Below are 26,935 nucleotides of genomic sequence, written 5' to 3'. Positions count from 1 at the left end.
AAAGCCCTTCATAATCTGTTCTTTGCCTACTTTCTAAATTTAATCTCTTGTGCAAACTATGGCGTATTTATTTGCCGCATGTATTCTGCATTTCTAATCATGCCAAGTACTTGTGGCTCTGTTAATTGTGTTCGGGATTTCCCACATTTAGGATTTAATGGGCTAGAAAAATCACCAAATGAATTAATAAATGGACAGTTCTGATAATTTGATATTTGGCAATTAAGGAAATTATAAAATACCACAGTTTCATTAAAGACTTTACGTGTTAACCTCAAAATATAGAAAGCACACAATCCCAGGGAAATAAAAGGGCTGCTAATTAAAAATAAAATATACAAGCCTCACTGACTGCTTATGTTTTCCCCTTTTTGCCAGAGACTACTGAAAAAATTGTTCGGGACTGGCACTGGCCTGTGGTGTTTGGGAACTTTGTGCCTTTGTACATACAGGCTGTTTTCTCTGTCAGGAATTCTCTACTTTTCCCACGCCACTAGCCTTTGGCCTGTCTGACTAAATCCTCTTAGGCCTTCAATTCTCAGTTTACATGTTGACCTTAGAAAGTCTTTTCCCATCTCCCTCCACCTGTTCTCTCCCACCCCACCCCACCCACCCCTCCAGTTATCTCTTCGTAGTGGCATTCTCTGCATCTTCTTCCATGCCCTGAGAAACTGTGCTGGGTTTATTTACTGCTCTTTTGCCACAAGACATGAGATTCTAGAAGGCAGAGACTGCATCTTATTCAACCCCATTCCTAAAGTGTAGCAGCACATGGTCTTTTGTACACATTCAGTGTGTAATAAGTACTTAACAGATGAATTAATGAATGAGGGAATGAATGAATAACACCTGTGTACCCTTCATGCCATTTGTTTGTGTCTTGTACATCTCCTGTGGCCTGCAGTTTTAAGTGTAGAGGATTTCTTCAAACAAACACAAACACTCATTGAATTGAATTAATTTATGGGTTTTGACCTCACCAGTTCTTTTATTTTTCTTTGTCAAGGAAAACTAATTATGTTCTCCATTATCAGAGTGTCTGGGAACAGTCTGCAGCTGCTGTCTGAAATATCTTCATGGGCATTAATGCTTCTCTCAGCTCTTCTGGTCAGTTTGTGTTTTTCTTTTCATCTGTTCACTTCTGCTTCATGATGTTGATGATCACATTTAAATTTATTATTATGGCAAAGGAATGTTGTATCATGCTATAAAGCATATATGGAGAATATTCAGCATTTTTTGTAGTCTGATTTTTCTTAAATCTACAGAGGTTTAGATGCTTTGCCTTGTCATTGTTGTTGTTTTTATCCTTCTCCTTCTCCATAATCTATACACTCAACATGGGGCTTGAACTCACCAACCTGAGATCAAGAGTCACATGCTCTACTGACTGAGCCAGCCGGACACCCCTTTATTATTGTTATTTTAAAAAATTGTTTCAAAACAGCTTTTTTTTTGCCTTTTAAAAAGTTTTGTCAAAACAACTTACCCAGAAAAGATAGCAATAGCTTATCGTAAGATTCAGTAGTGATACAAGCACTCTCATTTCAGGGCATGTGATCTCTAAGCAATATAAGTTACCAGGTTGAGCATTTTCCAGCTCACAAGATAACTGTGATTTACATTATTTCACTGACGCTTGCTCAGTCACAGGGGAACTACTTTTTTGCCTTTCTCACAGAGATGCCTCCTGTAGACAGGGAAGGGCTGAGATCACTTCTCTAAGGTTGTGCAGCCATGAGAAGCCTAAGCTTCAGTCTGGGCTTGGATCTATACCTTGGAAGAAATATTAGCTTCTCTTCTTGAAGCTCACTGTTCCTTTGCCTTCCCTAACATTCCCCTTTTTAAATGAAAATAACTCATGTTTATAATAATAATAATAATCACAACTACTTATGAACACTTCTATGTACCAGGTACTTTATACACTTTATTTACAATACTTTCAACTTATTTCGTCCCCATTTTATAAATGAGAAAGCTGAAAAACAAAAGGTTAAGAGGTTTGGCCTAAGCCATACAGCATTAAGTGGCAGAGTTAAAGCTGTGTGACCCTAAAGTCTCTGGTCTTTCTGTTATACCATGCTGCCTTACTCATCAGATGACCTGGATCATAGCTATACAGTTTTGTGCTGCTGCTTAACTCCTGTAAAGAGAAATAAAATACCTGACTCATGGGACTGTTTTGAGAACTAAATGGGATAGCATATATATGAAAGGTCTTGGGATAGTGTCTTATGTATTATAAGAACTAAGTATTTTTCTTAATTTTTTCTTTTTCCTCTGTGTTGTTCTTTCTCCATTGACCCAACCCTATTCTCCAACCCCAAATTTAGCTATCTCCTGATGGTCCATCATACATCTATTCTCTTTTGTATTTCTCTGGAGATGTTAGTTCTCTTGGGTTGAGTATAAGGAATGTGGCTGTGACTCAGTTTTTCATTATTATTAGAATAAAAAATATTGGGAACTAAAGTTTGAGCCTTGGCACATAACCACATTTAGGCAAGGGGAAGAATTGCTGTTTTGTTAGGAAAGAGAGAAAAGGCAAATGGAGAGGAGGTGGTTGGGTATGTTGATACACTGCCATAGATATCCAGGGAGGAAAAGTTTGTGGGAAGGAAGGATTTGATCAACAATGTCAAATGCCAGAGTGTTCAGGATGAATAAAAAGTGAGGAAAGGCCATTTGATTTGATTTGGTCATTTGGATGTATTTGAAGTCCTTGGAAAGGGCAATTTCAGGATGAGAGATAGGAAAATGAAAACGTTGATGAAGAAATACAGGCAGTAGTGTTTTGATGTGTTTGGTTTGTAAGAATTCTCAGAGAAAATGTAGCATATTTAAAGATGTAGCATATTTGAGGGGATTTTTCTTTGACTTAGGATAAATATAAGTATTTTTATGAACAGAAGTTAAGGATTCAGTTAAGAAGGAGACGTGGAAGACTCCATCTCCTCCTGAGGCACTGCTTCTAGTAATTCATTTAAATTGCCTTTCTGCTTCTGGGAAACCCTGCCTAAGATAATTGATGATGCACAAGGATCTTTCTTTTCATTCTGGCTTTTCCATGTCCAAAGATGGCAGTGTATGAACTTGCCTCCTCTCATGGACACACCAAATCTACAGATATGTATGGATCATTTCTCTCTGAAAAGATCCGAAAAGAGATGAACTGTTTCTCCATAACGGAAATAAGAAGACCAGTAAGACAGGTCTTGGCACACCCTTAAAATGGGGATATATCAAGAATGTCAGGTGGTTTAGACAATCACAAAAGTTTGAGAGACAAGTAGGAGCTAGGGCAAGGTTGAATGAGAAAGTTCATCACCTACACAGGTCCACTTCAAGAATGAGAGAGGTAGCTGTTTTACTTAATACATAGAAGCAAACACAGAGAATCGAGTAAAATGAGGAAAAAGAGAAGTATGTTCCCAATAAAAGAATAAGATCAAAACTTCAGAAAAATATCTTAATGATGTGGAGATAAGTAGATAATTCAAAGTAATAGTGATAAAGATGCTCACCAACCTCAAGAGAATGGATACACACGGTGAAAATTTCAACACACATAGAAAATATAAGAAAGTATCAAGTAGAAGTCACAGAGCATAAGAATAAAGTAACTAAACTAAAAAAATACACTCAAAGGGTTCAATTGCAGACTGGACAAGAAGAATGGATAAGTTAGCTAGAAGACAAAGCAATGGAACTTATCCAGAGGGAGCAGCAAAAAGAAAAAGAATTTTAAAAAATGAAGCTAACTTAAGGGACCTCTGGGATAATATCAAGTGGAATAACATTCACATTATAGGGGTCCCTGAAGGAGAAGAAAGAGAAAGAGGAGAAAACTTATCTGAAGAAACAATGGATGAAAACATCTCTAATCTAAGAAAGGAAACAGATGTGTAGGCCCAGGAATACCAGAGAATTCCAAATAAGATGAACTCAAAGAGATCCATATCAAGACACATTATAATTAATGTGTCAGACATTAAAGATAGAGAATTTTAAAAACAGCAAGAGAAAAATAAGTTGTTACTTATAAGGGGAACTCCATAAGGCTATCAGCACATTATTTAGCAGAAATTTTGCAGGCTAGAAGGGAGTGGCATGACATGTTCAAAGTGCTGAAAGGAAAAAAAACCTTCTAACCAAGAATACTCTACCCAGCTGTATTATTATTCAGAATTGAAGGAGAAATAGTTTTTCAGACAGGTAAAAGCTAAAGTCGTTCATAACTGCTTTGGTTCATAAACCAACCTTACAAGAAATGTTAACACACCCACAACTAGCATCATACTCAATGGTGAAAAGCGAAAAGATTTTCTAAGATCAGAAACAGACAAGGATGCCCATGTTTGCCACTTATATTCAACATAGTATTGGAAGTCCTAGCTGCAGCAATTAGGCAAGAAAAGGAAAAGTCAACCAAAAAAAAAAAAAAAAAAAAGGAAAAGAAAAGAAAAGAAAAGAAAACAGCATCCAATTTTGAGAGGAAGTAAAACTGTCACTGTTTGCAGATGACATGATACTATATACAGAGTACCCTAAAGACTTCATGAAAAACTGTTAGAGCTAATAAATGAAAGTCAGGATAAAAGATTACTATATGAAAGTCTGTTGTATTTGTGTACACAAATAATGAACTATCAGAAAGAGAAATTAAGGAAACAAATCCATTTACAATCACTTAAAAAAGAATAAAATACCTAAGAATAAAATTTAACCAAGGAGGTGAAAGAACTGTGTATTGAAAACTATAAGACAGTGATGAAGGAAGTAGAAGACACATCTAAATTAAAATATATTTCATGCTAATGCATTGTAAGAGTTACTATTATTAAAATGTCCATATTATTCAAAGCAAGCTACAGATTCAGTGCAATCCCTATCAACATTACAGTGGCATTTTTTTTCACAGAAGTAGAACAAAGAATTCTGAAATTTACATGGAACCACTAAAGACTCTGAACAGCCAAAACAATCTTGAGAAAGAAGAACAAAACCAAAAGTATCATGCTCCCTGATTTCAAACTATATTACACAGCTCTGATATTAGCATAAAAAGAGACACATAAATCAATGGAACAGAATAGAGAACTCAGAAATAAACCACACATTTTTGTTCAAGTAATTTAAGACAAAGGAGGCAAGAATTATACAATGGGGAAAGGACAATCTCTCCAATAAATGGTGCTGGAAAAACTGAACAGCTACATGCAAAAGAATGAAACTGGACTACTGTCTTGCACCACACACAAAAATTAACTTGAAATGGATTAAAAATTTGAATATAAGACCTGAAACCATAAAATTCTTACCCAAAAACCATAGGCAGTGAGCTCCTTGACATCAGTCTTAGTAGTGCTTTTTGGATCTGACTCCAAAGGCAAGGGAAACGAAAGCAAAAATAAGCAAATAGAGCTACATAAAACTAAAAAGCTTCTGCACAGTGAAGGAAACCATCAAGAAAATGAAAAGGCAGTCTACTGAATAGGAGAAGATATTTGCAAATCACATATCCAACAAGTGGTTAATATCCAAAATATATTAAGAATGCGTACAACTCAGTAAAAAAAAAACTGATGAAAAAAAGGGCAGAGAACCTGAATATACATTTTCCCAAAGAATACACACAGATGGCTAACAGGCCCTTGAAAAGATGTTCAACATCACTAATCATCAGGGAAATGCTAATCAAACAGTAATGAGATATCACCTTACACTTGTCAGAACGGCTATTGTCAACAAGACAAGAAATAACAAGTGTTGGTGAAGATGTAGAGAAAAGAGAACCTTCATGCACTGTTAATGGAATGTAAATTGGTACAGCCACTGTGGAAAACAGTGTGGAGGTTCCTCAGAAAGTTAAAAGTAGAACTATACTATGATCTAGCAGTTTCCCTACTGAGTGTCTATCAGAAGAAATGAAAACACTAATTCAAAAAGGTGTATGCACTCCTTTGTTCATTGCAGCATTTTCACAACAGCCAAGATATGGAAATAACCTGTGTCCATTGATGGATGAGTGGATAAAGAAGATATGGTATAGGGGCGCCTGGGTGGCGCAGTCGGTTAAGCGTCCGACTTCAGCCAGGTCACGATCTCGCGGTCTGTGAGTTCGAGCCCCGCGTCAGGCTCTGGGCTGATGGCTCAGAGCCTGGAGCCTGTTTCCGATTCTGTGTCTCCCTCTCTCTCTGCCCCTCCCCCGTTCATGCTCTGTCTCTCTCTGTCCCAAAAATAAATAATAAAAAACGTTGAAAAAAAAATTAAAAAAAAAAAAAAAGAAGATATGGTATATATTTATGACAGAATAAAACTCAGACATAAAAAAAATGATATCTTTCCATTTGTGACAACATGGATAGACCTTGAGGGTATATGCTAAGTGACATGTCAGATAGAGAAAAATAAATACTGCATGATTTCACTTATATGTAGAAATAAAGAACCAAAACAAACAAAACAAAACAAAACCCAGACTTGTAGATGCAGAGAACAGATTGGTGGTTGCTAAAATGTAGGGTGGTTGGAGGTGGGAGGGCAAAATGGGTGAAGGGGATCAAGAGGTCTGAATTTACAGGGATGCCTGGGTGGCTCAGTTGGTTAAGTGTCCGACTTCAGCTCAGGTCATGATCTCATGGTTTGTGAGTTTGAGCCCCACGTTGGGCTCTGTGCTAACAGCTCAGAGCCTGGAGCCTGCTGCGGATTCTGTGTCTCCTCCTCTCTCTGCCCTTCCCATGCTCATGTTCTGTCTGTGTCTCTCAATAATAAATAAATGTTAAAAAAAAATTAAAGAAAAAGAAGTCCAAATTTACAGATACAAAATAATAAGCCATGGGGCTATAATGTACAGCATGGGGAATATGGTCAATAATCTCGTATTAACTTTGTATGCTGACAGATGGTAACTAGACTTACTATGTTGATCATTTCACAGTGTATACGAATGTCGAATTACTCTGTTATACAACTGAAACCAATATAATATTGTATGTAATTATACCTCAGTAAAAGAGAAGAAAAAGGAGACTCAAAGGTGGTGGAAAGGAGGGATAATTTTAATGTATATAAATTTTGAAGAAATCCTGAGAATATAACATCAAGATCACAAGGAGAAAAATCACATTAATTACATTTTTCTCTATGTGGTTTTATTTTTTGTTAAGTTTTAATTTCATCTTTATGCTTTTTAATATTTTTCAGATTTTCTATACCAAGTATCTATTACTTTTTATTTTTAATAGCTCTTAAATATCAGATTTAAAATGATAAAGTAAAATAAGTTCACAGAACTAAAAAGTTATAGAAATACATAAGATGAAAAAATAAGATGAAAATAAAAGTCCCCACATACCCTAATTCTCCATTTCCATTCTTTAAAGCAACCATCATCAAAATGACTCTTGGTAGTACACGTATGTTTTAAAATCAGAAAACATTATCAAACAGTTAAAGAAGTTAAATTTGAAAAAAAAAGGATAATACTGCCTGGCTTCTGATTTCCTGACCCCTCTTGAAAAACTAATAAAATTGTAAGAGAGGACTATAAATAAGAATAAGCTTGTAAAAATGAAGAGAGTGGAAGAGAAGACAATAGCAGAGAAAAGACATCAACAAAATTTTAGGAGATGAAAAGCAGATGTCTCAATGATATCTGACCAGGAGAGTGCTGAAATCTAAAACTTGAGTGCCTGCAGCTGGGGAAGCCAGCAAGAAGGAAGCCAGTTCATGTTGCAGAATTCTGGAAAGACTCAGCAATTACAGGTGAGTGCTGATGACACTAAAAATGGGAGGATTGGTTGGAAGTGTTCCAGATCTCCTTTTAACCCCAAACACAAGAAGTTGCCCTTGCCCATCTGTGAGAAGACTGGGGATGAAACAGAGACTCTGGACTTGGGACATTGGATGAAAACAAGGGAATTAAGAGAAAGGTTGTGTTATGAAGAGTGAGATCTCAGCTGTACCTTTTCACTTAGCTCCCAGAATGTTATCACCTCAGCTTATACCTAAGCAAGAAATTGGCAAGTTCCTCTCTAGGGAAACAGAAAAAGCTGGATACTGACATTTGGGGTTCCTCCCATGAAGTGTCTAGGTCGCAGCCGGATCACACTCTGATGAGGCCTAGCAGTTGGTAATCACTACCCAAGTATAAAGAACTTTCATTCAGTTGAGTGTACCTCATTCTTAAATGTAACCAGGCAGCTATGGATCTGTATATATTTCTAGAAAGCCTCTAACATGAAAGAGAGCAAAATGAACCAATAGAAAAAACATACACCAAAAGATGATTGCAGGAAGCAAATAAACACATAACAAATGTTCTAGCTTTGACTCCCACAAAAAAATACATTGCATTTACAAAGATTAAAAAGCTATGAAATAAAACTTTTTGAAGATAAAAAAGAACTTTTTTATATTAAAAATGTGGTGATTAAAAGATCAGTAGATGAATTTGTAATATAGTGTTTAGGAAATCATTCCCCCAAAAGTAGAAAAGAAAAATAAGGAAGTGAAAAATGGAAAAAAAAAGATGAGAAGTCTGAATAATAGGAATTCCAGGAAGAGAAATATAAAAGAAAGGGAGGGTAGACGTTATTAAGGAAATAACAGAAGGCTGTTTCCAGAACTGAAGGATCTATTCGTGGTTGCAAGGGACCACCAAGTGTCCGGCAAAATAAATGCAAAAAGACCTATCTAAATGCATATCATTGTGAAATTTCAGAATCCCTCATTTAAGGTCTTAAAATCTTTCAAAGATGAGAAATGATTACAATAAAATGATTAGATATGAATGATACTAGATTTCTCAGCTAAAATAGTGGAAGCTAGGAAACAATGGGTAACACCTTCAAATCTGAAAAAAAAAAATTATTTCTGAACTATGATTTTGTGCCCAGCCAAACTAAGAATTGTTTTCAATATTCAAAGGCTCATAAAATGTATTTTGCTTTCACAATTTCTCAAGAGGGAAAGAGAGTATATGCTACACTACAATGAGGAAGTAACAACAAAGGGAAAAAATGGATAAAGGAAACTGGGTAATAGAAGGCAGAGAAGAGGTGAATGCAATTCCCAAGATGACCAGTGTTTATCCATGCTGGAGAGGAAATGGCACAAGGCTCTGGAAGAGATGTTTCCAAGAAAAAAAATTGAACAGATTGATTTCCTGATGTATTTGACCACGCTGAGAAAATGTTATAGTTCTTTGAAGAATTAGAAGGGGAATTATTGGAAGGTACATGATACATGAAGCAAATGAAAAAAGTTAGGCAATCACTAACTCCAGGAAGAGCAAATTTTAAAAAGCCTGCAAGAAAGAAAATCGAGTGATCGTATACTGCAGGACTCAGCTCTTAAATTATACTTAGAGATTCATAATGCTATAATAATACTGCTTTAACTGAAAATTTTTATGTAATTCTGTAAGGAATGTGGGGTGAAGAAAAGTCTGCGTATGTCCATTTGGGGTAGGATTAGAAAGTGATATCTTCATCTTCCCTAGTAGTAAGCCATACGATAGTATAAAAAATTGGAAAATAAAAATAGTATTTGTTTTTTTTTTTTTTTTTTTTTTTGTTTGTTTTTGTTTTTTTTTTTATTTATTTATTTTTTTTTAATATATGAAATTTACTGTCAAATTGGTTTCCATACAACACCCAATGCTCATCCCAAAAGGTGCCCTCCTCAATACCCATCACCCACCCTGCCCTCCCTCCCACCCCCCATCAACCGTCAGTTTGTTCTCAGTTTTTAACAGTCTCTAATGCTTTGGCTCTCTCCCACTCTAACCTCTTTTTTTTTTTTTTTTTTTTTTTCCTTCCCCCCCCCCCCCCATGGGTTTCTGTTATGTTTCTCAGGATCCACATAAGAGTGAAACCATATGGTATCTGTCTTTCTCTGTATGGCTTATTTCACTTAGCATCACACTCTCCAGTTCCATCCATGTTGCTACAAAAGGCCATATTTCATTTTTTCTCATTGCCACGTAGTATTCCATTGTGTATATAAACCACAATTTCTTTATCCATTCATCAGTTGATGGACATTTAGGCTCTTTCCATAATTTGGCTATTGTTGAGAGTGCCGCTATAAACATTGGGGTACAGGTGCCCCTATGCATCAGTACTCCTGTATCCCTTGGATAAATTCCTAGCAGTGCTATTGCTGGGTCATAGGGTAGGTCTATTTTTAATTTTCTGAGGAACCTCCACACTGCTTTCCAGAGCGGCTGCACCAATTTGCATTCCCACCAACAGTGCAAGAGGGTTCCTGTTTCTCCACATCCTCTCCAGCATCTATAGTCTCCTGATTTCTTCATTTTGGCCACTCTGACTGGCGTGAGGTGGTATCTGAGTGTGGTTTTGATTTGTATTTCCCTGATAAGGAGCGACGTTGAACATCTTTTCATGTGCCTGTTGGCCATCCGGATGTCTTCTTTAGAGAAGTGTCTATTCATGTTTTCTGCCCATTTCTTCACTGGGTTATTTGTTTTTCGGGTGTGGAGTCTGATGAGCTCTTTATAGATTTTGGATACTAGCCCTTTGTCCGATGTGTCATTTGCAAATATCTTTTCCCATTCCGTTGGTTGCCTTTTAGTTTTGTTGGTTGTTTCCTTTGCTGTGCAGAAGCTTTTTATCTTCATAAGGTCCCAGTAATTCACTTTTGCTTTTAATTCCCTTGCCTTTGGGGATGTGCCGAGTAAGAGATTGCTATGGCTGAGGTCAGAGAGGTCTTTTCCTGCTTTCTCCTCTAAGGTTTTGATGGTTTCCTGTCTCACATTCAGGTCCTTGATCCATTTTGAGTTTATTTTTGTGAATGGTGTGAGAAAGTGGTCTAGTTTCAACCTTCTGCATGTTGCTGTCCAGTTCTCCCAGCACCATTTGTTAAAGAGACTGTCTTTTTTCCATTGGATGTTCTTTCCTGCTTTGTCAAAGATGAGTTGGCCATACATTTCTGGGTCTAGTTCTGGGGTTTCTATTCTATTCCATTGGTCTATGTGTCTGTTTTTATGCCAATACCATGCTGTCTTGATGATGACAGCTTTGTAGTAGAGGCTAAAGTCTGGGATTGTGATGCCTCCTGCTTTGGTCTTCTTCTTCAAAATTACTTTGGCTATTCGGGGCCTTTTGTGGTTCCATATGAATTTTAGGATTGCTTGTTCTAGTTTCGAGAAGAATGCTGGTGCAATTTTGATTGGGATTGCATTGAATGTGTAGATAGCTTTGGGTAGTATTGACATTTTGACAATATTTATTCTTCCAATCCATGAGCAGGGAATGTCTTTCCATTTCTTTATATCTTCTTCAATTACCTGCATAAGTTTTCTATAGTTTTCAGCATACAGATCTTTTACATCTTTGGTTAGATTTATTCCTAGGTATTTTATGCTTCTTGGTGCAATTGTGAATGGGATCAGTTTCTTCATTTGTCTTTCTGTTGCTTCATTGTTAGTGTATAAGAATGCAACTGATTTCTGCACGTTGATTTTGTATCCTGCAACTTTGCTGAATTCATGTATCAGTTCTAGCAGACTTTTGGTGGAGTCTATCGGATTTTCCATGTATAGTATCATGTCATCTGCAAAAAGCGAAAGCTTGACTTCATCTTTGCCAATTTTGATGCCTTTGATTTCCTTTTGTTGTCTGATTGCTGATGCTAGAACTTCCAGCACTATATTAAACAGCAGCGGTGACAGTGGGCATCCCTGTCGTGTTCCTGATCTCAGGGAAAAAGCTCTCAGTTTTTCCCCGTTGAGGATGATGTTAGCTGTGGGCTTTTCATAAATGGCCTTTATGATCTTTAAGTATGTTCCTTCTATCCCGACTTTCTCAAGGGTTTTTATTAAGAAAGGGTGCTGGATTTTGTCAAAGGCCTTTAAAAATAGTATTTGAATAATAATCAAAATATGAAAACTATAGCCTTTTTGGTCTAGATATGGGGGTGGGGAATATGAAAGAGAACTCTTGTTTTTGTTGCCTTAGAGTACTTTAAACTCTGTACATATTTTGCTTTACTAAAAATAAAGATTTTTAAAAAGATGGTGTGTAACATCTTTTTTGAGCAAGAGAACGCTATTAGTATATACCCTTTAATTCAGGAAATACTTTAAAAAATTTATCCCAGGAAAACAATTGTGGGTGTGTCCACAAATCTAAGCGTGAGAATATTTACCACAGAGTTGTTTGTAGCATCAATAAATTATAAATAGATTAAATTCCCACTTTAAGAGGGTGAGCACTGAACCCATCTTGTTTAGTGCTGTATCTTGTTTAGTATCTTGGGTTTCTGGGATTGTATCTGACATATACTAGGTACTCAATAAATATTTGTTGAATATTTACTAAGGAAATAGTTGAATTAATTCATAGGAAAAATGCACAAAAAACAACCTGTTAACACTGGTTACCTCTGTGTGGAGGAATTATCTGTTATATTTATTTTTGCCTATTTTTCTAATTTGTATTTTTGAAAATTTCTAAAATAACATTTTAAAGTTATAAATTTCTAAAATAAAAAAAAGATACACTAAAATTTCAAAAGTAACCGTTTATAAAGAGGAGAAGGTTGACAGTCCATGGAGTTCAGGCTGAGATTGTCTTAAAACTGAACATTCTGATGATTCAGACCAAAGTACCTCTTAATGGGTCAAAATAACTCTCATTCTTTGGTAAGTGGAAGCATACATTTAAAAAATTTTTTTAATGTTTATTTATTTTTGACAGAGAGAGAGAGAGAGCACAAGCTGGGGAGGGGCAGAGAGAGAGGGAGACAAAGAATCCGAAGCAGGCTCCAGACTCTGAGTGGTCATCACAGAGTCCGACGTGGGGCTCGAACTCACAAACTGCAAGATCATGACCCGAGCTGAAGTCGGACGTTTAACCAACTGAACCACCCAGGCGCCGCAAATTTACTTTAATTTTAATTTTATTATTTATTTGATTGAGAGAGAGAGAGAGAGAGAGAGAGAGAATCCTAAGCAGGCCCTGCACTGTCAGAGCAGAGCCCAATGTGGGGCTCGAACTCTGGAACCATGAGATCATGACCTGAGCTGAAATCAAGAGTCAGATGCTCAACTGACTGAGCCACCCACACACCCCTGGAAGCATACATTTTTATGTAATTAGAAAAAAAATCTTCCTGACACTAAATTCAAGGAAGAAGTTATGTAGATGAACAAGATCATAGGAACATAATAGACGTTATCTTCAACTTCAGTTTTACAGAAAATGAAATGTTATTCTTTTTTTTTTTTTGCGGTTTTTTTGTTTTTTTTTTTTTTGTTTTTTTATTTTTTAATATATGAAATTTACTGTCAAATTGGTTTCCATACAACACCCAGTGCTCATCCCAATGAAATGTTATTCTTGATGTAGCTCTTTCTTATATTGACCCTGGAAAAAAAGCATAACTTTGTAATGTAACTTGGTGAAGGTATTTCTGCAGAATGGTTAATTAAGTGAGAGATGTCTCAATTTTCACATGGATTACAGTTCCAAAAGTGCTTTTAAGTCCAAAATGACCAGTTTTTAACCCTTTGCTTCCCAGTACATTTCTACCAAATACAGTGTTGGTCTGTCCCTCTGCTTTTTGTTTTATAGCCAATTCAGTACATTTTCTCCAAATGTATTGGAGAAATTTGTATTCATTGAAGGATTTTGAGGCCCCAAGCACTTTCCTTCACGATCTCCTCAGACATTGTGAAGTATTCCTTAGCAGGTCATTCCTAAACACTTGCCCTGGTACCCTCTAATGGGTAGGTTCAGAGTGGTCTTGAACGAAGGCAAGCATCCCTGGCTTGCGGCACATTTTCATCAGCAGCAGTTGAACATCTCCTTTAAATTTTTTTCAGAATGCCTATTACCCTAAACTATCATGGGGTTAGTAGACATTTGACATCTGTGCTTCTTCTTTGGCATTGTGTCACACATTTCTGACTTTGCCAGTTGGATGCACTCTTGTTAACCCCTAAGCCCTGAATATATCATAGTAGGTTTATTTGGTCTCTACTTTTCAGCCCCTGCTTATCCTTTATCCACAAACTAAAAAAAATTCCATTTCATCTATTATTTTCTTTCTCTTTTGCCAATTGTTGTTTCTTTCTTTATTCGCTCTTTGTCAAATGACTCATCTCATCTATACTTGTAATATCCTTTATTCTCTCATTGCTTTCAGTTTTAAAAAATCATCTCTACTTTTGTTTCCATTTCCAAGCCTACGCTTCTCCTGAATTGTTGCTGTCACCTCTCTCAATACCTCTGTACTTTTCTGTCCTGATGGGGGTCAATGATATTCACAAAACAATAGAAAACTAAATACAAATGTAGTGAACATAGCAACAAGGTGAGGAGTAATGGATGGATGCGATGAAAATGCCTGCCTGATTGTTTTCACAATATGCTGGTGGTGAGGAGACAACGTTTGATCTGGAAAATCTCTTTGTCCTCATTTATGAAAGGTTATAGGATATTTGAAAATAGTTACTTTATGTAATGCGAATAGCTGACTTTCTCGTCACTTGACTTGATATAGAGAAAGAATATAAAGAATCTAGCTCCTTGTAGAAAATCAGTTAACAAACATATCCTTTCATCTCTCCCAAATACTCATTCTTTTTACAGCATAGTTGATGGGAACTAGATGACAGTCAAAGGTTGTTGATAACCTGAAATGCTTATATTCTGTGCTGAGCAAAGTAAGACCCATATGTTTTAGAGAAGGAGGTGGCACCGTTAATATTCTGTTAAGAAAATTGAGAATCCCTGGCTTGTGTTGTTACACAAACTTCCATCCTGTGGAAATGGGTCATAGCACAAAGCCAAAATTTTTCTCAGAAAATAAATTTGAATCTGTTCAAATACTGGCACAGTTACTCAGAGAAATAACAGAAGTGTGTGCCATAAGTCATAAAAAGAGACACAGTCTAGAAAAATGTCAGGACAAATGCTCCAGTCCTGCATCTAGTAGGCAAGCAGAGCTGAGGTGAATTCAGGGAACTTGACTCCTGAACTTCACCCTCTAGAGTTTACTGTTCCCCTGGTTATCTTAACATTTGTTGATTTCGTTCCCAAGTTTAGAAAACTCTGTATAATTTGGTAAACTTATAAGCAGTTTCTGTTGCCTGTGTCTCCTTTTCATTTGCTTTGCCTTCCAATAACGTCTGCTCATCTTTCACAGAAATAATGACTTAGGTGTCATTAGAACAAGAAAAGATGTTTCTGAATAGAGTTATTATATTTAATACATAATGTCTGGCTTCCTAGTGCAGCTGAGGAGCACCACTGACCATGATTACATAAAGAAATCCCTGCTGCATTCCACCCTGCTGTGTAAACCTGTACATTAAAGATACAGACCAATTATAAATCAGTTTAATCTGTAATTTGGGGCATTTGCTCCTTGCGCAAGTTTAAAACTCAGTAAGTATAGAGGTTTATGTGTGGACTGGCATCTCTGATCTGAACCTCATTTTCAGAACCCTGTGTTCTTCTGGACAACTGCCCAGCTACCATCCTGAGTGGACACACACCTGTCCCTTCCTGTGCTCCTTCCCAGCCCCCCAAAAGTGAATCATTATATTTCTCCTTTTAGACTTCAGGCCACTGAAAACATACCATCCAAATTTGGTGCATATTCACTAAGCTATTTTGCTGTGATCCTGTTAATAGAGTAAGAGAGAAATAATTTTATTCATAAAGATTAAACATATATAACAAGAAAATATCTTTGTCTTTCAAATCTCTACATTTTTCAAAAGAGGAAAAATATCTGAAAAGGGCATGTATAATGGTTTGTGTAGTGTATAATGTATAATGATTAGAGGGGAGTGAAAACTGAAGAGCCCACAGGTGAAATTGCTCTGGGTAAGAGAGAGATGTGATGGAGAGAGGGTGGCTGGGACATGGTGAGAGGGAGGGATAGGATTGTGTCTTGGGAGAGACAGGCATCCACTGGAAAATATATGAAGTTTCTGTGGTGTGGTGACCCTGTCCCCTCCATGACAACTTCAGTAAAATCCAAATGTCTTTGTATGGTTTTGGAATTGGATTTATTCTCAAGGATCTGTGCTCGGTGCCACAAGAAGGTTGGTGGTGAGGGTAAAAACCACAGAGACACAACCTTACCTGATCCTCTCCCCCTGACATGTCAGCCCCATGTTGTTTGAATATGCCAGGTACTCCTGCCTGAAGACCTTTGTACTTGCTGTTGGCTCTACCTGAATGCTCTTTTCCCACATATCCACGCGGCTTACATCCTCACCTCCTTCTGGTCTTTACTCAGTTGTCACCTAGTGAGGACTTACTCAGCCTCTGTTGATAAGACATATTTTATCTTGTTTGTCTGACTTCTTCATTAGAATTTGAGAGGGCAAGGTATTCCCTGTCCCCACTCCCCAATCTGTCCTTAGTGCCTAGAATAACACTGGACACATAGAAAGTACTCAGTAAATATTTGTTGAGTGAATCAAATAATGCCTGCTATCCAAAGGAGCCCAGTTACTTCAATAAGCAGCAAACAGATGATTCTCAAAACATATTAGAATCTTTCTAGCTATATAGACAAGTAAGCATAAGTAGGAAGACTGACGAAAAGCATTTATTGAAATCTTCCTGGAAAAAATTGATGTTTTTTTTAAATTCAAATAATGATGTGTACATGTTAAGTACATTACAAAACAAACATATTAGGGAAAACCAGATCATCTTTGAAATATTTGTTTTAAAAGTTCTTCCTTTAAGTCTGCTCTTCCTGTTTTAGAGAAATGCAAATTACACATGGCAGTAATCTGACTTTCTTTGGAACGCTTTTCTTTTATTACGCAGTCATTTCAAATGTGGAGAATAAAATGCTGCTAAATAAAAGATTATTTGCTGTCTTAAGTGGTACACAAGAGCTGTTTTTCTCTGTTTTTGTCACCCTGGCAAATAATCTACAAGATTGGTCTTTGAAGAGACTTTTTATTATATCGGTAGAAAACATTATTTTAAGCAATAATCTAATGAAAGTATTTCTCCTCACACCATTCAAGACAATTTTTACAGAAAAATAAGATGAATACAAATCTCTACCATATATTGAGTGTGTTTTTTGAATCTATTAGGTCAATGATAGCAGCTGTTGCAGGGACCATGCTGTGAACATGCCTTTGTCCCAGAGAGGGGGCTGTCCACACTTGCTTCCCCCCTCCTGATGTGGGCAGGGCTCTGCTGCTTGTCCACTTCAGAGCAACTGACTGCTACAGGTTCTTGTTCCGTGTCCTGGACCCTTCTGTCACAGTGACTCCTGACTTTTAAATTTGGTTCAAAACAGATAATTTAAGACAAAGATTCCTTTAATTTGGGGGGCGGGGAATAGTTTTATGATGGCTCAAACCCTCCTTTCCATAATCGTTGTGAAATCTGCCATTTACTTACTTAGAATACCAGATTTCTGTAGGTCACCAGATTTTTCACTTAAAGAAAAGCTCTCTTTTTATTTGATGCTGTTTAGCTTCTAGCCTTTAAAATTTTTTTTTAATGTTTATCTATTTTTGAGAGAGAGAGAGAGAGAGAGAGAACACAAGTGGGGGAGAGGCAGAGAGAGAGGGAGACAGAATCTGAGGCAGGCTCCAGGCTCTGAGCTGTCAGCACAGAGCCTGACACGAGGCTCAGATCCACGAACTGTGAGATCATGACCTGAGCCGAAGTTGGACACTTAACCGACTGAGCCACCCAGGCACTCTAGTCTTAATAGAGTGAACATATAACTTATCATCCAAATATGGACATGCTTAGGAATGGAAGGGAGGTAACCATAAATAATTATATCTGGAAAACAATCAACCTAGGATTGTGTGAGGCAAGCTGAGTATTATGGTTCCTAACTATGAAGGATAATAAAACGAATACTTACTGAAACCATGAAATGTGCTAAGTGCTATACACATTTAAGTATATGAAATATATATATATATATATACACAAAAATGTATATAATCTCAATTTTTGTTTGTGAGAGAGAGAGAGGAGAGAGTGTGAGCAGGGGAGGAACAGAAGGAGAGGGAGCAAGAACATCTTAAGCTGGCTCCACACCCAGTGCAGAGCCCAATGTGGGGCTCGATCTCACGCCCTTGAGATCATGAGCTTGATATACCAAAATGAAGAGTCGGTTGCTTAATCAACTGAGCCACCCAGCTGCCCCTATAACCTCAATTTCAAAACCATCCTCTGATGTGGAACTTGAGCACATATTCAACCAAGAATCTGAGGCTCTGTGACACTAACGCAAAGAGTTAACATATAATAGTCTAAAAGGAATTTTAGGAACCCGACTCAGGACAGTTTACAATAAGGACTATTGATTTAGCTGTCTGGAGAAAATGCATTGGATACATTTTTGGCCAAAAGCCAGATGTTAAAGTCAATAATTGGCTGAAATCAGGTAGCACTAGAACAGAAGGCACTTTCTGAAGACAAGATTAAATCGGAAACCTTATCAAATATTTTAAAAGTCAAATTTTGAAAGTTCGACACTATCATGAAGGAAAACAGAATTTATCAGCACCATCAACTGGTGTGCTGCTCTTGTGGTCCCTGTGTGGCAGGTCAGCAATCCTAAAGGGACACTTAATTTAATCAGACTAACATTTAGTGCACAGTGTAAGGAACTTGGGATTCACCACTCAGCACATCTCAGAAATATTGGACCTGTTATTATTGAGAAATGTTTACCAGTCTATAGCAATTATTTTGACAAGCTTTTGTTTTTTTGGTCTCCATAGACTAAAACCATAAGGAATTGATTTCAATTTGAATTTTGGCTAGTGAGAACAAAACGTGCATTGAGATTCTCTAGTTTCTCTAACATTTTCTTCTTCTCTCCCTACTTTTTTTTATTCATTCAATCAACATTTATTAAGCATCTTTTCAGTGTATTAGCCATCATTTCAGGAGATGGGGATACAACATCATGAAGATGATAGTCTCCCCCACCTCCCCCATGGAGTTTACATTCTGGGACTTGGGGAGACAGACAATCAAAACTTTAAACATATAACATATAAATAGTGTTATGTATTTATATGTAATAGAAGAAAACGGTAAGAGGGATATGAAGAATTCTCTGTCATGACTGGGTCATGATGATTTCTCATGATATTAGTTTGGACTTTTTCTTTCTCATGGAATTTTATAGGGGCAGATATGACATTTAATACCTCATAATAAGATACAAAGAGTTCCCAACTAGGATTTTTTTCTTGAATAACTCATTTTTGAAGTGGAATTAACTGAAAATTACATGTAGCTCTTAAAGATTAGTTTAATATTTTGAATGTTAGCACATCAACTATTCTACAAAGATTTGAATTATCATGTAATCTCAACTGTTACTCTGCGTTACATTATTATTTAAAATTTCATCAAGATTGGTTGGCTGAAAAATGGTATAGTATTTTTCCTGAAGTTATCTTCCAAACATACTTTCTCTTAACATATCCTTTAACTGACAGTTTGCTCTCCTATGTAGTCAATAATCCTTCATAATTTCAAAGTGCATAAATTAATAACTTTCACAATTAATTTATTATCACAGCATTTTATTCTTACAGTAATAAAGATACATTTAAATTTCACCTGACTGATAGAATTTCAACTTTTAAAGCAAATAAAGAGGGGTTCCTGGGCGGCTCATTTGGTTAAGCATCTGACTTCGGCTCGGTAATGATCTCATGGTTTGTGAGTTTGAGCTCTGCGTCAGGCTCTGTGCTGACAACTCAGAGCCTGGAGCCTGCTTCGGATTCTGTGTCTCCCTCTCTCTCTCTGACCCTCCCCCCTACATGCTCTGTCTCTCTCTGTCAAAAAATAAATAAATGTTAAAAAAAATTTTAAAACAAATAAAGAGATTTTCACTCTGGTTACTACTAAATTGCTCATCAGAATTTTATTTACTATATATTTTTTTATTTTTATTTTTTTTAGAGAGGGGGGAGAGAGCATGACCGGGGGAAGAGCAGAGGGAGAAGGGAAGAGAGAATCTTAGGTAGGCTCCATGCCCATCTTGGAGCCTGAAGTGGAGCTTGATCTCACGATTGTGACATCATGACATGAGCTGAAATCAAGAGTTGGACACTTAACTCACTGAGCCACCCAGGGGCCCCTTGTTTTTATTTTTTTATTTCAGTATAATTGACATGCAACATTACATTAGTTTTGGGTGTACAACGTGGTGATTCAGCAACTCTGTATGTTATGGTATGATCACCACAAGTGTAGCTACCGTCTCTTGTCAATTGTATGCTATTATACCATTGACTATATTCCCTCAGCTGTACCTTTTGCTTATCAGAATTTTAAATTGCATATTTATTTATAAACAATAAACTCTAATGACACTTCTGTGTGTATTGCTCACATCAATACCCTGTTTAGGTACGATGGTGATGCCACACACACACATTCAGGGATGCCAAAATGGCATTGAATTGGATGCTTGACTACTTGACTATTCAGCCTTTGAATAGCTAGCTGAATATAAAGCTCAAGTGTAGCAGCAGATTTAGCCAAACAGTGAAACAGTAGTAGAACTTTCATCCCTACTTTCTCAAATGCAGTCACTCTTTGGAAGGGGCCTAGTAGGGACAGTCATTGGAGTGACAGCTTCCCAGCCTTCTTATCTCTGGTGACTAAAGTGTTAAATGTGGCATCTGAGAGAGACTCAGCAAGGTTCATTTTGGTACTGGGCATTATTAACTGAGTGGGTGGGTTTTCACCCTTATTCTTCTGTTGAGTTTCCCCAGAACCGCAGTCTTCCTGCTCGATAGACACAATAAGTGAATGTGGTCTTCTTGGTGTAGTTGATATGCATGGCTTTCATGAGGAGGCATGAGAACCTGAGTTTTTAGCAGGTGGTTCCCGGGCTTCATATTTACCTTCATGATGCAACTTGGAATCATTTGCTATGAACTCAGCTGAAGCTTGAGCTAGAATAATAAAAAGCATTTAAATTTTGGCTGCACTACTCAACTTACACTCAACCAAAACTTAATAATCTGCAAATTTAAACTTGAACATAAAAATGGATTTACTTTTGCTTTTTTGTCCCTGTGACTTTATTGTCTGTGGCAAAACAGAAGCAAATACTAAGGAGCATCCATGCAAAACATGAGAAAGGGGATGGGAACCAAATTTGCTAAAAATTCTAAAAGCTGGTGTATGTCTTCTTTCCAGGATCACCTGCAGGTTGGATGGAGGTAAAATTCAATATTCAACTGTCAACAATTTCTTAGAGGTAGTGGACTTAATGTTTCTGTTGTATACTCTGATGAAGGAATGCATCTTGCTGTCTCATATCTCTATAGCAGCTCCCCTGCTCAGACGAGTTGCTTCCTTCTTCCTGCCAGCTCCTCCAGGGCTGGAAATCTCAGAGCAGGAAATTCGTTCTGGAACTCTGAGTGTGACTCATGCTCTCCTCTTTTTTTATTAAAATTTTTTTATGTTTATTTATTTGTTTATTTAGAGAGAGACAGAAAGAGAGAGAGAGAGAGAGGAGGGGCAGAGAGAGAAAAGGAGAGATAATCCCAAGCAGGCTCCATGCTGTTAGCACAGAGCCTGACACGAGGATTGAACTCACGAACTGCGAGATCATGACCTGCAGTGGAATCAAGAGTCAGATGCTTAACTGACTGAGCCACCCAGATGCCCCCAGGTCCTCCTCCTTCTGAACAGCCTCAGCCATCTGTGCACATCTGTAGTGGTGCCAGTTACACCCACCTGCCTTCATAAGTAGTGACTTGCTTGTTGGTTGCCACCTCTTGTGCATGTTCTCTGAAGACGGGTCTGATTTTTAATTCAATTTTATATCCCGAGCACTCAGCACAGTGTTACGTGAGAACTCGGTAAAAGTCATTACTACTGTGGCTACTATTACTATTGCTGGTAGAAACTTACTGTTTCTACCACTGTAGTTGCTGCAGCTGCTGTTATAACCAGTGTTAGCTGGTGAGCTGGTGGCACCCTCTCAGGCCTGGAGAGTGCATGCACTTTCACATTTTGATCGCTTTTTGTCCACCCTCCAGAGACAGGCATGGCAAGGGAGGAAGATAGGGAGGCTTTCTGCATGAAGGGAAAAGTCTGAAAGTTCATGATAGGAAAACCACTCCCATATTGCAAATGGCAATATGAATATTACAAATTTACTATAGCTCTTGGATTTTTAAAAATATTTGTGCACTTGTGACACTTTCATTTTCTGTTGAATATGTGGTTTTCCCACGGAAGGTATGATTGCTCTGACCATGGTGATGCTGTAGGAGGAGATGTAAATTTGAGCCCATCTAACACACATTTTATCAACAATGAATCAAACATTTATTCACCTGATGAACTTGAACAGGTCTTTTGGCCTGAGCTTCAGTTTCATTAGAAATTTAAGATAATGTAATCAACTCTGTCTTGGTGTTTTGAGGATGAAAAGAGGAAACCAATGTGAAAGGGAAATATAAACTGCCAGGTTCTAGACATAATGAGGTGTTATTATATGGCTGTGGCTGATCTTTCCTCTGAATTTCCAGTAGCACTTTGTACTGAATGGCAAGTTTAGTTGGTTTGGAGGGGAGAGCTATGGTCTGGTTGGACGTACCAGATACGAGGTTAAAACAAAACAAAACAAAACAAAACAAAAAACAAAACAAAACAAAACAGGGAGCAAACCATCCCCACCTTCCACTAGTTATGTGGCCCAGGATAGATACCTGAAAAAAGGATCTTAAGGCTATTTAGCTCAAGGTCATTCACTGTGAGGATGAAGTGGAAAAATACCTCTAAAGACACTGGGTACATTGAAGGTGGTTGGCTGGTGTTTACAAAGTATTCCTTCAGGGCAGCGAAAAGTAAAGGTGAATCAAAAAGGTTCTGAGCAGACAGCACACAGAGGGAAAAGCCTAAGTCGGACTACTGGTGTGACCTGTGCAAGTCCTGTTCTGGCCATAATCCCATTTCCTCAGATATGAATTGGGTGTAATAATAATAGTTTCTTTAATTATCTCTTAGGGTTATTGTAAAAACTAAAAGTGGCAATATAACACTAGACTCAAAGGTTTAGTTTATTCACCCCACAAAGTTTAGAGTTATGCCTATGATAATTCTCCTTTTTCCAAAAATAATCTTAACCCGTCTAGTTTATGTTGACTGAATATAACGCCTAGGATGCTCTTTTGACAAAATGCTGGCCAGTCACCACGCACTTGACTGCCTCCATTCAGGCCACCTTTTGGGTGGTGAAACATTGATAAAAATTAATGATGATGGAGGAGGAAAGGAAAGAGGCACAGCTGGTGAGACAAATTCTAGGAACTTTGATAAGATGAAGGCTTTGTTCCTGAGCCCCTCTCCGTTGTCTTTTCTACGGAAACCTTTGTGAGGAGGAAGCCAACCAGAGTGCTGGAGAAAGCACCATGTGGTAGGGAGAGCATCATGGCCCTGGCTGAGGAGGCCGGCCACAGACACCGACTCTGTGTATTCATTTCTACAATGAAGTTGGGACTGTGTAATAACAACATGTATTGAAATTGTACTGTGTGTGCCACAGGGACATTCTCAGTGAATTCTCAGAAACAATCTCTGAGGCCAGTTGCGAATCCCAGGATGTTCTCCAGTTACGGACTAAGTAGGTGGCAGAGCCGGGATTTGAACCCAAGTACTCCACATTACCTTCCCCTTTCAGCTCTAAGCTTCTATACGGTGGTGGCCAAAGATGTTTGAGCAAGCAGGTCTGTGTGGGAGCACCACTCAGAAGTAGTTTATGTTAGCAGTTTGTTTTACTGGTCCTTCCAAAGGTAGGACTGGGAAATCAGCTCTTTTACTCCTGAGAGCTCAGGGAGTAAACAGAGTTGGTTTCTGTCAGGTTTTTAAGCAGAGGGAAGTAAATATTGGCTTGTAGAGTGGTAACAGGGCTTCCATCTGAGGGGCCAGCAGAGGAGCAGCCTGCAAACCAGCCCAGAAAAGTGAGGTGACCCAGGAGACCCTGGTGTTGCAGATGCTAAGGGAGTAGGGATCCCTTCCCAAAGGCCACACAGTGCTCCACTGTGTCCAGTACTGCTAAGCTGTCAGACCAGACAAGAGCTGAAACGACCAACAAGATTTTCTGGTTAGAACACAGGTGGCTTTGCCAGCATTTGAAACACATCTTTCATCTCATTCTGTTTCTATTTAGAAGGGTTTTTCCTGCAGGGGTTGTTCTTTTATTTTGCCTCCAGTTTTGGGGAGTGTACCCTTTTTGGGGCCACTGTGTGCATCCCCTACTTCATATAGCACACGTAAAGTCCCTTGTTGCTGAACTCAATCCCCTTAATGTCAAGTCACCATAAAGATGCATTTCTGCTCCAGATCCATAGCCCAACAGTCTCCAAAAGACCATCCAGATCTTTTCTGGACCTGGATGTTTAAGTCAGTCAACAAATCTGCAATTACAATGATTATTTTTGCCTTCAGACATATTTTAGCTGCATCTGAAAGCTAATGGATTTTCTTTCTTAAACTTTTTTTTTTTTTTTTTTTTTTTTTTTGTATTTTGAAATATTCCAGTCATGCATTTTGATGGCTGGAAGAGTGAAGTAATAGTAATCTAATCACCCTGGAGACACAGATGCTTTTGTGAGCTGGCACCGAGGTAAGGCTGCACATCTCTGTGGGAATGACAAGTGAATGAGTCTGCCGCTCACTGAACCTGCTGTTCTTTTCTCTCTCTGTTTTCTCTCCTAGGAAACAGATGGAAGACTGCTGTGACCCCGCCCATCTCTTTGCTATGACTAAAATGAATTCCCCCATGGGGAAGAGCATGTGGTATGATGGGGAGTTTTTATACTCATTCACCATTGACAATTCAACTTATTCTCTCTTCCCCCAGGTTAGTATAGAGTTTGTTGCCTTTTAATATAGTTTCCTGTGTGTCTTGATATCATAGGGAAAAGATCGTTGAGTTTGCCTCACTTATTGGATCTCCTTCTTTTCAGCCCCTTTCTTCTCTTCTTCATTATAAATGTTTTTCTTTATAGCTGTCACGTTTTTGGTGAAGAAATCACAAAACATTTTCATGCAAGGGCAGAAGTAGGCTATCACAGAGTAATAGTTTTCCTAGCCCTTCTGATTTGGGTCATATGAGACTGAAGAAAGCAAGCAGAGAAGGAAGCAAAGTCAGGAATTGTGGAATTCTAGTGTTTTGAGGTTGGCTGTGGAATGATCTTGAAGATTTGCAATATTGGAATGTTTTCTTAGGACTGGCATTATTCTCAGGGACTGGGGACCATATGCTCCCCAGCAGAAGGAGTCTGCTTCTTAGAGCTCTTGGATCTTAACCCTGTGGTCAGACACTGCTCTGAAGTGGAGGTGGTGGAAATGGAGAGAAGGAATTCAACCACGTTTGAAGTGGTCTAAATGAAGCCTTGTTTATGTAAGGTTTTTCTTCTTTGTTTCCTGAGCATTCCAATCAAATGCTTTACTAAAATGTATCAGTGAAAGGGAAAAATAGAGAAATCTTTATTTCTAGGGAGCCCTAGTTGGAGAAGGGGGGCGGTGGTTCTTAGGTGAAACCGCCATTAGGGAGAAATCGAGAAATGAAGCTTGCCCCCCCCCCCCCCCCAAGTCTTCAGTCCATTCTTGGTTTGGCCAGATGATCATGCAGAAAGGGAATTCACCATGAGAATTGGAAAACAGGGCTGAAACTTTCATATATCTGTATTAATAGCAAAGAGTCTTCAAAGGAGGCACAGACCCAAAGCTCTACCAGAGCCAAAGACACACTCTCTATGAAATAGCCCATCTCTGCTAGCTCATCTGTAGGTGTTTTAGTCTAACTTAATGGTTTTAGTGTCTAATGACAAGTTTTTTTAAAATGTTTTTTTTAAAGTAGGAAATAGAAAGTTGAATATATTCCCATCACCCATGTGCTTTCTTTCTCTTCTTTATTTGCCCTTGGGAGTCTTCTTAGTGTCAAAGGAAATGACTAAGAGTCGTAAAATGTGATATTGAATTTCTTCTCCATTTCTAACTACCTAAAGGCCTTGCTAAGTCACCCAACTCTTCTGAGACTCAGCTTTCTCATCTGTACAGTGGGAAGAGCAGTACCTATCCTAACAGCTCAGAGTTGGGGTCAGGATCAGTTTAGATAATGCATGTCCATGTACTTGGAAACCACAAAGCACATGTAAACATTAGGTGTTAATGTTGTCCTGGTTCATATCATTGCATCTTCAGACTGCGAAATGAAGGATATAATTGCATTAGTCAGGGTTTAAGGCAGGGAATGGAAATCTTCCTAGGTATTTTTAGCAGAAATATATTTATTATTGGAAATTAGGTGCTTAAAAAAGCATCAGAAGAGTGGAGAAGTGGGAGTCAAGAGGTGGGTCCTGGAATTACTTAGTTCAGGAATTTACCGCCATAACTGTGGTTTAGAGATTAGAAGGTCCCAGCTGCCACTGCCATTGCCATTAACATGGTCACAACTGTCTGTGACAGAAACAGTAAGATGGGTTCTGATTCATCTTCTCTTTCCAAATATCCCTCAAGTGCATCTAATGGGTAAGATTAGTTTGCATCTGGAACATTAGTTGCAACAAAGTCCAGGAGAGGCAGTTTTTAAAACAATCAAGCTTCAGCCAGAAGCTAGAAGAAAGATGGAAGAGGGGCAAAGAAGCCAATCCACAGTATCCTTTATGTACAAAACCTGATATCAGCTTGCCATGAATTGAAAAAGATAAGGAAGCAATCTTCTTTAACAGCTCATCAAATAGAAAAATTTTAAAAGAAATCCAAAATAGTCTTTTTATACATGAGGGCTTTCAGTCATCCCAACTGACTTCTAACTTTGTGCTAGCAAATAGATTAGAAGAAAGGAGATGATTAAAGAAATACAAAGTAGCCTCCCATCTTATCTGTCAATTGCAGCAGGAAGATAG

General features: G+C 38.0%; 1 protein-coding gene across 2 annotated transcripts in view; it reads left to right on the top strand.

Moving 5' to 3' along the window:
* Positions 1-26,935, top strand: part of ST8SIA1 (ST8 alpha-N-acetyl-neuraminide alpha-2,8-sialyltransferase 1) — a 153,948-nt gene that overhangs the window by 27,060 nt on the left and 99,953 nt on the right. For both annotated transcript variants that reach the window (XM_060658152.3, XM_060658151.3), the window contains exon 2: positions 24,741-24,885. In XM_060658152.3, the coding sequence (XP_060514135.1) occupies positions 24,741-24,885 (145 nt within the window). The remainder of the gene's footprint in view (positions 1-24,740; positions 24,886-26,935) is intronic.

This window comes from Panthera onca, chromosome B4 (assembly GCF_046562875.1).
Source record: "Panthera onca isolate mPanOnc1 chromosome B4, mPanOnc1 haplotype 2, whole genome shotgun sequence".
NCBI classification, from domain to species: domain Eukaryota; kingdom Metazoa; phylum Chordata; class Mammalia; order Carnivora; family Felidae; genus Panthera; species Panthera onca.
The sequence above is the reverse complement of the archived record's forward strand: the minus strand, read 5'-3'. Positions and strand labels throughout refer to the sequence as shown.